We start from the raw sequence: 12,798 nt of genomic DNA on the forward strand, positions 1-12,798 counted from the left end.
AAAACTAAGAGGTAATTACATGCAACATATTATGGACAAAAGTCGGTGGCATTTGTGGGCTGAAATTCTGGATGTTTCTAATGAAAGCATTTCACTTCTCAAATGCTACTTTTGGCACAAAACATTGAGTGTCTGTTGAAAGGAATAGCATCGATAAAAAAGCGTTGATCAACTTTTTCACAAGGATCCGAATGTACACATAATTTTCCTCACTGACCACAAAGAATGTTCTACGGTTTCCATGGCAACTGATTATTCTAACAAGAAAGTAATACTTACACAAAAACTACAAGCTTATACAGCTGGTTTACATCTTTCAGACACTGTCATCTCCGTAAATAAACCTTAGTAAAGTTTGTGTTATGGCTTCCATTGGTTACTTTGACAGCACTTGAGGAATGTCTGTTCAATGGTGCCTAAGGTAACTTCAACAGCAGTTGAGGAATGTTTGTTCTATGGTTCCCATGGTTACTTGGACAGCACTTGAGGAATGTCTGTTCTATGGTTCCCATGGTTACTTGGACAGCACCTGGGCGTGACCTTTGCTGACTAAAATGTCCTCTATGAGAATGTCCCTGTCAGAGTTGGAGGTGTCGATGAGTCTCAACTTCAGGGAAACCTGCCGGAAGTGTCCCTTCCTCCCCGCGTAGCGCGGCGCGGAGAGTAGCAGCCCGATGAACGCCTTCTTCTGCACGAGCTCGCAGAACAGTTCTTCCGCCGAGGGCGCCCACTTGGGGCCCTTCGCTGGCGCCACACCTCCGAGCTGTCCCATCATCGCTTGTGCCGGGAGGACGCAAAACTGGCCGTCAAGAGGCCGCAAGTTTGACGGAGACACCACGTGGTAACCGCCCTTGTCCAGCCCCCATATAGAAACATCCCCGTTCTGTGCTATGTCCTTCACGCAGACCCTCTGCCACGTGTCTGTGTCTTCCACAAACGCAGCGTACAACGCCCCAGCCTTGGGAGCGCAATCCGTCGCGGGGAACACGTTGTTCTCGTAAAAATCGTCCATGTCGGATTCGAGCTTCTCCACCAGTTCCATGTTGTCGAAGGGACGCAGTACGAAATGGTCCGGTCCGATCGCGTCCTCGATGTACATGTTCAGCATCCGGCCTTTCCCAGGTAGGTCGAGGGTAGGTACTCGGGGTGAGGAGAGATTGTCAGGATGGGAGATGTCCATGGCTTCCTGGTCTTCTACAACATTAAGCTGCAAGGGAACAGAAACACAAGATTTCCTATTAGTTCAAATAAATTCAATGTCTGTACAAAGACTGCTAGAACATCTAGATTAAATACAGAAACAAAAGACTTTCATTCAAACTAACTGTATTTCTTGCTTGTATCGAGAAAAACAACAGCTGTAGAGTGCTTTTGCAATAAGCCCTGTCTTATTTTGACAACATGCAGGAACAAGTGATTTCGAATTTCCTTGAGACTACCAAATGAATCAAGAATGCAAACTAGCTGCAAGAACACATGTGTAACATACAATGGAGAATTATCCAACAGCTTTATTTAAGTGCTGTCATGCTATTTATATGCTAATTCTCAAGAATGTTATCGACATGAATAGTAATGCTAGAACATGTATTAATTTAGTTATCTGGATGGATTCATACATGTTTGTATTATGAATGGAAAATAAAGTTCACTCTTGGAAAAAAAAAACTAGCTGCAAGAGATAGCTACTAACCTGGCTAATTCTGTCTGCAAGGGCTGTGTCCTCCTCTAGCGCAGAGTTCTGATTAGATGGAAGGTTGTAAAAAGTAGAAGACACAACATCCGGCTTCTGAGATATGCAGGTTGGAACAGGGCTGGTACACGGTGATGCGAACACAGAACCGGAGCTCACAGACGAACACGGACTGACACTTCGGGACGAGCGACTGTTCTGCGAAACGCTCGCTACCGATGTTGGGCGGCTCTTGGCGAGGTTGTTGTTGAGTTTGTCGGACTTCGCACCTGGCTGGGCAGGTGAGAAGAGGTGCGGCTGCTCCTGGAGGTACCTGTTCACCTGGCACACCTGGTCTCCACTTGTCAACACCATCTCAACAGTCAGAACACCTGTGTGGGGAAAATCATTTGTGTAAATGCAAATATGTTTGACAGTTATTGCAATTTATACACAGTTCTTTCTAACTACCAAAACTTTGTAGATGCCTTCAAATGACAATTTGTTTGAAGCTATAATTTTTGTAGTTTACACTGAGAAGTAGACCTGGTTCTGGTCATCTCAACGGTCAGAACGGTCACCGTCAGAACACCTGCGATAAGAAATATCACCATGCAAATTTCGAAAGTATTGCCAGGAGTTGTCTGTAGAGATCCTGATAGGAGTCTATAAATTTAAACATATTCTCTTATAACGTAATAAAGACAGGACTTTTCAATTTCTATTCTAGTCACTTTGGATCAATATTGCCAGATTCAACTTTCTCCTTACAGCTATTTTCATGCATCATGTCTAAGGACCAAGGCATTGACTTGATGTGGCCTCATGTTGAAACAGGGCTGTCTCCAGGACCCGAAATTTGCTTGTTGGGACGGAATTTATTATCCTTGTCCGTCCCAAAATCTATATTTGACATGAAATGAATGACAACGTATCTTCGAAAGCTTAAAATGATTAATTTAACGAGGAAAATTCAGCACATTGGCTCCCAGAGTGGGCAACAAAAAAAAATAAGCTGGAGACAGCCCTAATGTTGAAACCACCTACCATCTATAGTTGGTTCCTGAACAGGTTGGATGGTACAGATTGTATCTTCATCTGCTTCTTTACACAAACAAGTCAGGAAATTGGCTCCGACTTGAGTCCACTCTCCACCTTCTGGTGGCAGCTCTGACAAGCGGCACCTATGAAAAACAGAACAACCATGTGGTTAGTTAGGGTTGCTGACTTAGAATCTAAAGGTCCTGGGTTAAAATCTCTAGAAGCCCCCAGTGTATAGCCCAAAGGAAAGGCACTTAACACATATTTCCCAACCCTCTGGTTGTACAAACGACACCTGTAAAAACAGACAACCTTGTGGTTAGGGTAGGTTACTTGGAGTTAGTGTAGTTGACTTAGAATCTAGAGGTCCTGGGTTCAAATCTCTAGCAGGACCCAGTGTTTAGCCCATGGGAAAGGTATTAAACACCTATTTACTCACTCGACTCAGGTGAAAATGACTACCTACATGTAGCTTTAGTTCAGGATGTCCTCTTGGACGTGTCCTGTGATTTAGGAAAGCCATTCCCCTCTACTATTTATATATAGTTCTAGGGAAAAATGAATCTTTCAACACCTCAATTCTGGGTTAATAACTCTGGTACTTGAAGGTATTTCTTGTTCTTTTCTGAGCTGGTACTAGATACTTATCAGTTGGTGCGTCCACCAGTTTATAAGTCATTTTGTACATCATGCATAGTCTGGACATTTTTCTTCTGTCTTTAAGTGGCATCCACTGTGGATCTGTTATAAAATATGAATAAACAAACAAACCTCAGAGCTTGCGGTGGAAGACATGCCAGCTGTGGGTTGGACTGAAGACTGCGCAGAGAGCTCTTCTCTACAGTTTCACAGTTTCCGAAGTCAACGTAGCGAACAGACACCTTGTCTTCTGCAAGCAGAGCGGTCACTTCCGCCCTATACCAGCAGTGGTCCTGCAAACACAGAATAAGAAAATTTCAACTTCAGTTTTATGAAACCTTTAAACCTACATTTGAAACAGTTTTATCAAACCTTCAGACATTGTTCCATCCACCTACTCACTAACACACACTTTCTCTCTCTCTCTATCTCTCTCTCTTACACATACTCATTCCTCAACTCTCATTCATTCATTCACTCTTACTCACTCACTCACTCACTCACTCATTCACTCACTCACACTGACTCACTCTCACTCACTCACTCACTCACTCACTCACTCACTCACTCACTCACTCACTCACTCACTCACTCAATCACTCACTCACTCCTGAGAGTGAGTGTCCTGAGTGTCTGTGTGTGTGTGTCTGTGTGCGTGTGTCTGTATGTATGTGTGTACATGCATGTCTGTATGTGTGTGTGTCTGTGTGTCTGGGTGTGTCTCTGTGTGTGTGTGTGTGTGTGTGTGTGTGTGTGTGTCTGTGTGTGCGTGTGTGTGTGACAGGAAAAGGGTGACCGAGTTAGCGAGCGAGTGGGAGTGAGACAATCAATCAATCAACCAATCCTCACCTGACTGAACCAGGAGTAGTAGATCTTGCCCAGTTCAGGACTGGTCACTCCAGCCTCCGTCACACTGGTCTGCTGGTCACTCATTCACTCACTATTTCCCTAACTCTGTCTCACTCTCTCTCCCCCAATCCTTACCTGACTGAACCATCCGTCACACTTGTCTGCTGTTGACTCATTCACTCCTCCCGTCTCTCTCCCTCCCTTTCTTTCTCATTCCCTGTCTCTCTCTCTCTCTCCCCCTACCCCCCCCCCCCATCCTTACCTGGCTGAACCATGAGTAGTAGATTTTGCCCAGTTCAGGACTGTTCACTCCTGTATCAGTGACACTGGTCTGCTGTTCACTCATTCACTCACTAATTCCCTCTCTCTCTCTCTCTCTCTAACACACACACCCTCCCCCCCCCCTCAATCCCTACCTGACGGAACCAGGAATAGTAGGTTTTCGGGGCTGGACACTCTTAAATCACTCACTCACTCTTTTCCTGTCTCTGTCTTACTCTCTGTCGCTCTCTCTCTCTCACCCACCCTCCCACTTTCTCCCCCCCCCCCCCAATCCTTACTTGACGGAACCAGGAGTAGTAGATTTTGCCCAGCTCAGGACTGGTCACTCCTGTATCAGTGACACTGGTCTGCTGTTCACTCATTCACTCACTCTTTCCCTCCCTCTCTCTCTCTCCCTCTCTCCCTCCCAGCATCCTTACCTGACTGAACCATGAGTAGTAGATCTTGCCCAGCTCAGGACTGGTCACTCCAGCCTCCGTCACGCTGGTCTGCTGGTCAGCGGTGGCCATCAGTTCCTCCAGCTTGTCCAGCCCGGGACCAGGAGATGTGAAGTAGATCAGCCCGGAGCTGTCCACAAACTGGACGTTACCCGCCAATTTCTCTCCGATCTGAGGCAGAAAACGCAAAATTATTTAACATTTTTAAGAAATCACAGAAGCACAATAAAATATTTGTTCTATCCAGGTAAGTTTTCATTGCTTCTGTTGATTAAGATCAACCCACACAATGTAAAATATTGTTTTATTGCTGGATTTAAAAAAAGCTGTTTCACAAATACCTTTTCAGCAATGTACAAGTTAATTTAGGACAGATTGAGAAAATATCATATATACAGCATGATGTTCACACTATCTAAAGCTGGCATCACATAACAAGAAAACCTCTAGCCTAGCCCTCTTGATCACTGCTAAATTTTTAGGAATCAGCCCCATTCAAACAAAGTAGATTTTCATGCACAAAAAAACAACAGCTTGATCCTCTTGCCATCATGAAATTTTGTCACCATCTGTTGATGAACAAATTCAACTGAAGGTTCTTGACAGTGTGGCACTGGCATTAAGGGAAAGTCCGAACCATTCAAGCATACAGATTGATGGTTGTACTTACCCCAGGAATAGTTGGTGCCAGGTCCCGAGCGTCCACCACACTCAGACACAACTCGTTAACATTAATGTCCTCATCTGTACCGGTGTCGTAAAACGTCACCACAGGAACTGGGCCCCTGCAGGAAAAAATAACAAAGGCACAACATATCAATGTTTCATTTACCAGAAAAAAAAAGACACAGTGACGACTGAGTAAGGGAAGGAAAGTGATCTTGATCCGGTCTAGCTCACTGTAGAGCTAATCTTCCACTGGTTGTGACAGAGAAGACAGACGCAATGTACAGTATTTACAGGTTCATTGTACCGGGGAAATTCCCCTAGCTCTTTGCGACAACTGCAATGAACATTGGACCACGGCTTAAAGTCCCGTCCTAAGGACTGCAACCCAGCCGGGATCGAACTCGCGGCTTCTAGTTCCAGAGGCAAGATTGCTAACCACTGGACTACGCATGCTAACCAGCGTACATGTACATGTAGTGGTTGAAAATGGAAGAGTCTGATCTGTCATTTTGATCAGAGGAAGACCTGCACACTCTGTAGTGGCTCTATTTGAACTACTGTAATTAGTCTCATCATCTTTGCAGCTCAAAGCATCACTGTACAGCCAACTGTGCTCCTTCTTTCATGACACAGCAACAAGAATTATAAACTGCTAATCTACGCTTCTTGCAATGCAGAGTTTAGTATGCTGCTACATGACGTTGTTGTCATTCAACATAACTATCCTGTACTCTTATAACCTGCCAAATTGCATCTTTATATTTCTACCGACAGTCTGAACTGTTTCCTTCAAACTGCAGGAGGAAAGTTCAAGCCTATCCTTACCTTTCCTCGATCTCTGCGAAACAGTTTTTCCCTGCCACGAGGTCGAAGAGTTTGGACAGTACTTCTGGGTCTGTAGAGAAATCTTGCAGGCCGGCTAGCTGGACCTACAACAAGAAAAACAATAACAACAATTTAGGAAGACAGTTTAAACTCTACAACTGGATAAAATTCTGACATTTACTTCCAGACGTCCATCACTAGGGAATCAAGTGTGGTGTCAAGAATGACATCAAAGTGTGCAGGCTCATTAGTGCGGACCTCCATGAGTGGGGTCCTGTGGCGTAACGGCAGGATTTCCGACTCAGAACCAAGGGGTTCCGGGTTCAAATCTCCTGCTGCCACCGATTTTGTGCCTTTGGGAAAAAAGGCACTTAACACGATTTTCCCCACTCCACCGAAGTGTAAAAATCCGGTACAAATGTGTGTGGGTCACGACATCAGCAATAGCTGCCTGTGTCCCACGCGTATTGCACTGTTGCAATTCCAATAAATCCAAATCCAATCCAATCCATACAGAGCCACTTACAAGCACGATGTGAAGACTAGCTGACTGCTACCCACCCTTTTCAGGGACCCCGGCAGCAGTATAATCCAATAATAGATCCTACTAACTACTACTTCGTACTAGTGTATGAGTGTTCTCTCGTCATACCTTTAGGACCTGCACGGGCTGTGTGCTGAAGCGGAGATTCAGCAGTCTAAGGCTGCTCACAGTCAGAACGTCTGTGTCACCAAAGTCTAGGAAATAACACTTCACCTGCGGAGAATAAGCGATATAAACATGTTTCATCCATAGCCGATTTAAAGTTCTTGAGAATGTGACAGTAAGATATCAAGCAGACAATGACATATAGTGACTGTTGCATGTAAATGGCATAACAAGCTTGCTGAGGCTTGTGGCATTTGATTTCAAAGAAAATAAAGAAAAAAATATCAAAGACAAGCTGACTTAACAATATGATTAACATAACAGTGAAAAAATGTGTGTTGTGCCTTGAGGCAGTTAAGCAAAAAAATAAAATAAAAATGTATCTTATCATCAATTTTTGTAGTTTTTGTCCTATTTGAGGACCCAGTCAAGCACAGCCATTTAATATTCCAGTTGCCAGATTGTATTCAGTAGAGATCAATTAACAAAACGATAAAATTAAAATAATGTGTTTCCTCTGACCATGTCATCCTCCACATCCACAGCCTGTACTCTGCACCAGACTCCCTCTGTGGCCTCGAACGCTGCGTAGATGTACCCCTCCAGGACTTTGTCTGGAGCTGGGCTGGTGTTGGTGTTGTAGTACTCCGTCATTTCTCTCACAAACTCTTTCAGCTCTGCCTGCAAATTCAAAATATACACATATTTATTGCCAAAAATAGTAAACATTTTGAAACAGTGAGACGTTTCAGACAGCATCCGCTATCTTTAATCAGTGACTAAAGATAGGACTGGGAAACCAGACAATTTAGGGATGTCTTGACATAGTTTTCAATAGAAGACTAAGCCCAGACAAGGTAATATGCTAATAGTCCACATATTGATTGATAATTAATACAAATTACAATCCAATATTGTATTTGCAACCCTCTAGATCTTTTTCAGGTGCAGTGATGGCCCGATTTTTAAAGACCCCTATCACACATAGTATCAATAAAATGGGGTTCATCCCGGTGTGAGTGGATCAAACCTCACAGTCCGGTCTTGCACAGCTTGTACTTACTGTACATAACTGGTGTGTTACACCAAAAGGCAGTCTGATGGTTATGCAATACAAACACACAAATGACTCGATCAAAACAGTCTAATCTTAAACAGCTTGCACAGATTTAAGGAAACAAAGTTTAATAGTTGTGTTAAAAACGTTGACAAATTAACAAATACCCCTACCCGGAAGCTCTCTTCACTGATCCTGACGACCACCTCCGTCGTGTTGTTACAGTCCACTACAAGCACCTGCAGGAACTGCTCGTCTGGGAGGGGCACGGTGTCTACACACAACAAACACAACATTGGTTACAGTCCACTACAAGAACCTGCAGGAACTGCTCGTCTGGGAGGGGCACGGTTTCTACACACAACAAACACAACATTGGTTACAGTCCACTACAAGAACCTGCAGGAACTGCTCGTCTGGGAGGGGCACGGTTTCTACACACAACAAACACAACATTGGTTACAGTCCACTACAAGCACCTGCAGGAACTGCTCGTCTGGGAGGGGCACGGTTTCTACACACAACAAACACAACATTGGTTACAGTCCACTACAAGAACCTGCAGGAACTGCTCGTCTGGGAGGGGCACGGTTTCTACACACAACAAACACAACATTGGTTACAGTCCACTACAAGCACCTGCAGGAACTGCTCGTCTGGGAGGGGCACGCTTTCTACACACAACAAACACAACATTGGTTACAGTCCACTACAAGCACCTGCAGGAACTGCTCGTCTGGGAGGGGCACGGTTTCTACACACAACAAACACAACATTGGTTACAGTCCACTACAAGCACCTGCAGGAACTGCTCGTCTGGGAGGGGCACGGTTTCTACACACAACAAACACAACATTGGTTACAGTCCACTACAAGCACCTGCAGGAATTGCTCGTCTGGGAGGGGCACGGTTTCTACACACAACAAACACAACATTGGTTACAGTCCACTACAAGAACCTGCAGGAACTGCTCGTCTGGGAGGGGCACGGTTTCTACACACAACAAACACAACATTGGTTACAGTCCACTACAAGAACCTGCAGGAACTGCTCGTCTGGGAGGGGCACGGTTTCTACACACAACAAACACAACATTGGTTACAGTCCACTACAAGCACCTGCAGGAACTGCTCGTCTGGGAGGGGCACGGTTTCTACACACAACAAACACAACATTGGTTACAGTCCACTACAAGAACCTGCAGGAACTGCTCGTCTGGGAGGGGCACGGTTTCTACACACAACAAACACAACATTGGTTACAGTCCACTACAAGCACCTGCAGGAACTGCTCGTCTGGGAGGGGCACGGTTTCTACACACAACAAACACAACATTGGTTACAGTCCACTACAAGCACCTGCAGGAACTGCTCGTCTGGGAGGGGCACGCTTTCTACACACAACAAACACAACATTGGTTACAGTCCACTACAAGCACCTGCAGGAACTGCTCGTCTGGGAGGGGCACGGTTTCTACACACAACAAACAAAACATTGGTCAGGAAAAGAAAAAAAATTGCAAGGGGGTTGGAGCAGTGTTCTCACCAGGATTTTTTCACAGCATAGGGGTCAGGTACAGAAGGCCAACTTAACGCGGTGCAAGTCACGCGTGGAGTGACCAGAGTAGGGAGTCTGGCATGTTCTCCCGGAAAATTTGTAAATTCATAACCCTATGAGACATTATTTCATGCATTTTGAGGGATAAATTTTCCTCTGTCACAGCCTCATTCTAAAGCCAAATATGAACTTTTTATAAGATTTATGAAGGGTCACAAGGTTTGTCCCGGAAAGAAACACCCTATGCTGGTTGAAACACAGCATAGGGGTCCAGATCACAGCATAGGGGGTCCAGATCACAGCATAGGGGGCCCCTATGCTGAAAAGGCCTGGCGAGAACACTGGGGTGGAGCAACCAAGTGGGAGATGGTGTGGGGTTTCCCCCCTTCCACGGTGTGGAGTTTTACAGAACTTAAAATATCAAAATGAGGCATTCTAAGTTCTAAATTCAATGTGCTTTACATTGAGCAAATATGAGTTTGTAATTTCTCAATGTTCAAGAGTATAATCTTATCTAACTGTGCTCTTTTGAGACAATATTAAAAAATCATCAACTATTCTTTCAAAAGCTCCTAACACAAGTCCTAGACTTTTGTACTTTGCATACTACCAATCCAAGATTTTTCCTGCCTGCAAAATGTGAGGTTGACCAAAGTTTTTAGGAATTCCTTGTGTTTTCATTTCTTCCACATTTGAGGTTTCAGATGGGCATTTGGAGTAAAAGTGTAAAGAACTCACCTGGCAGAGACAGAGGCAGGAGTTGTTCTCGGACCAAGCGATCAACGACGTCCTCCCCACCTGGGAGCTGCAGGTGCACTGCACACCTGTCCCCTTCTGCAGCTGTCACTGACATGGTCAGCTCTACATCCTCACGGGTCAGCTCCTGAAACCTGCAGGGATGGACATAGCATGAGTTTATGTTACTGTAACTGAGCTTGAGTTGTTGGTGAATTGATCTAAAGCTGCAGGTGCACCGCACACCTGTCCCCTTCTGCAGCCGTCACTGACATGGTCAGCTCTACATCTTCACCGGTCAACTCCTGGAACCTACGTAGGGATGGACAGAGCAAAATGTCACGCTACAGTAAATGAGCTTGAGTTGTTGGTAAATTGAACTACAGCTGCAGGTGCACCGCACACCTGTCCCCTTCTGCAGCCATCACTGACATGGTCAGCTCTACATCCTCACGTGTCAGCTCCTGGAACCTACGTAGGGATGGACATAGCAAAATGTCACGCTACAGTAAATGAGTTTGAGTTGGCAGTGATCTAGCCCATCAATTGTAAGCTACTCGATTCAGACCTTGGCTGCGAGGAGAGAGTCGTGATACTGTGAATGACTTAAACCTTCTCCCTGCTGCCTATGTCTGTAACCAATAGAAAATGAGGTGCCAAACGGCAATATCAGAGTGCTAAGGGTTAAGTTGTTGGGGGTTTAATCTTAAGTTGCAGGTGCACCGCACACCTGTCCCCTTCTGTAGCTGTCACTGACATGGTCAGCTCTACATCCTCACGCGTCAGCTCCTGAAACCTGCAGGGATGGACATAGCATGAGCCTATGTTACTGTAACTGAGTTTGAGTTGTTGGTAAATTGATCTAAAGCTGTCCCCTTCTGCAGCTGTAACTGTCATGGTCAGCTCTACATCCTCACGTGTCAGCTCCTGGAACCTGCAGGGATGGACATAGCATGAGTCTATGTTACTGTAAATGAGTTTGAGTTGTTGGGAAATTGATCTAAAGCTGTCCCCTTCTGCAGCTGTAACTGACATGGTCAGCTCTACATCCTCACGCGTCAGCTCCTGGAACCTGCAGGGATGGACAGAGCAAAATGTCACGCTACAGTAAATGAGTTTGAGTTGGCAGTGATCTAGCCCATCAATTGTAAGCTACTCGATTCAGACCTTGGCTGCGAGGAGAGAGTAGTGATACTGTGAATGACTTAAACCTTCTCCCTGCTGCCTATGTCTGTAACCAATAGAAAATGGGTGCCAAATGGCAATATCAGAGTGCTAAGGGTTAAGTTGTTGGGGGTTTAATCTAAAGCTGCAGGTGCACTGCACACCTGTCCCCTTCTGCAGCTGTCACTGTCATGGTCAGCTCCACATCCTCACGGGTCAGGTCCTGGAACCTGGTCAAAAGAATGTGTAGCATGAACCTTCTCCTTACTGACTAGCCTAGCTAAGACCGAGTGTTTTTCTACCAAAAGCCCAGCTGGAAAAAACACACATTTCAAGGCAAAATGTGCAAGAAGTTGAGAGTTGAGAATTTTGCATCCTTGACCAAAAACAACAACGTTGATTCCAACGTCCAATTCCGGTATTCAAACTTTTGACAGTAATGCACTCATCAAACATGAAGCGCATTAGAATCATTCCATGGAAGCCTGTGCAATGTGAATTTGAAGCCTAGACAGCAAGGTAAAATAAGCACCGGTCCAGAACACCCATAATGACCGTTATCACAGCCCAGGTATGACATAACGTAAAATACATTTACCGGTCAGAAACACTGTATGGAAGATTATCACGGCCGAGGTATTTATTTATTTTATTTATGAAATAATATGTATGACATAAACAGCCGAGGTATTTATTTATTTTATTTATGAAATAATATGTATGACATAAACGTGAATATTACCTGTCTTTTGCAGCTTGACTCCATGTCTGGTTGGACTGTACCATGTGCAGCTGACAGGGGAGGGCCTGGGCCGGGTGTTGCACGGCTCTCACCACTAATCTCTGAATCCTCTTCTTCCCAACAAACTCACTGTTCCCAAAGTCTACATACTGGACAAACTGGAGAAAGGGGAAAGGAAAGTGAACTCAATCCAGTTTGGCTCACAACAAAATTCTTCCACTAGTCCTGACAAACACTATGTAAAGTTGTGACACGTTCATTGAACCAGGGAAATGTTTTTCCCAGCTGTATTCGACAATCACAATGAATATTGGACCCAGGTTTAACGTCCCGTTCTAAGGACTGCAACCCTTTCCAGTAGCGTGCATGTCAGGTGAGCTATAACAGCTAGAATTCAAACTCTAAACCTCTAGATCTAAAGGTAGAATGACTAACCACTGGACAGAGAGTACAAAAGGAATACCAACCTTGCTTGTAAA

At 44.8% G+C, this 12,798-nt stretch overlaps 1 protein-coding gene across 3 annotated transcripts in view; it reads right to left on the minus strand.

The window, feature by feature from the left end:
* The window catches only part of LOC136423779 (tudor domain-containing protein 7B-like), a 24,931-nt gene continuing 12,133 nt past the window's right edge, over positions 1–12,798 (minus strand). For all 3 annotated transcript variants that reach the window (XM_066412068.1, XM_066412066.1, XM_066412067.1), the window contains exons 15-26: positions 12,320–12,477; positions 10,417–10,568; positions 8,294–8,394; positions 7,586–7,744; positions 7,067–7,171; positions 6,415–6,518; positions 5,591–5,705; positions 4,903–5,091; positions 3,485–3,645; positions 2,720–2,856; positions 1,694–2,064; positions 1–1,207 (exon numbers count right to left, since the gene is read on the minus strand). In XM_066412068.1, coding sequence (XP_066268165.1) covers positions 515–1,207; positions 1,694–2,064; positions 2,720–2,856; positions 3,485–3,645; positions 4,903–5,091; positions 5,591–5,705; positions 6,415–6,518; positions 7,067–7,171; positions 7,586–7,744; positions 8,294–8,394; positions 10,417–10,568; positions 12,320–12,477 — 2,445 coding nt within the window. In that variant the 3' untranslated portion in view covers positions 1–514. The remainder of the gene's footprint in view (positions 1,208–1,693; positions 2,065–2,719; positions 2,857–3,484; positions 3,646–4,902; positions 5,092–5,590; positions 5,706–6,414; positions 6,519–7,066; positions 7,172–7,585; positions 7,745–8,293; positions 8,395–10,416; positions 10,569–12,319; positions 12,478–12,798) is intronic.

The sequence above is a fragment of the Branchiostoma lanceolatum genome, chromosome 18, assembly GCF_035083965.1.
Source record: "Branchiostoma lanceolatum isolate klBraLanc5 chromosome 18, klBraLanc5.hap2, whole genome shotgun sequence".
Lineage (NCBI taxonomy): Eukaryota > Metazoa > Chordata > Leptocardii > Amphioxiformes > Branchiostomatidae > Branchiostoma > Branchiostoma lanceolatum.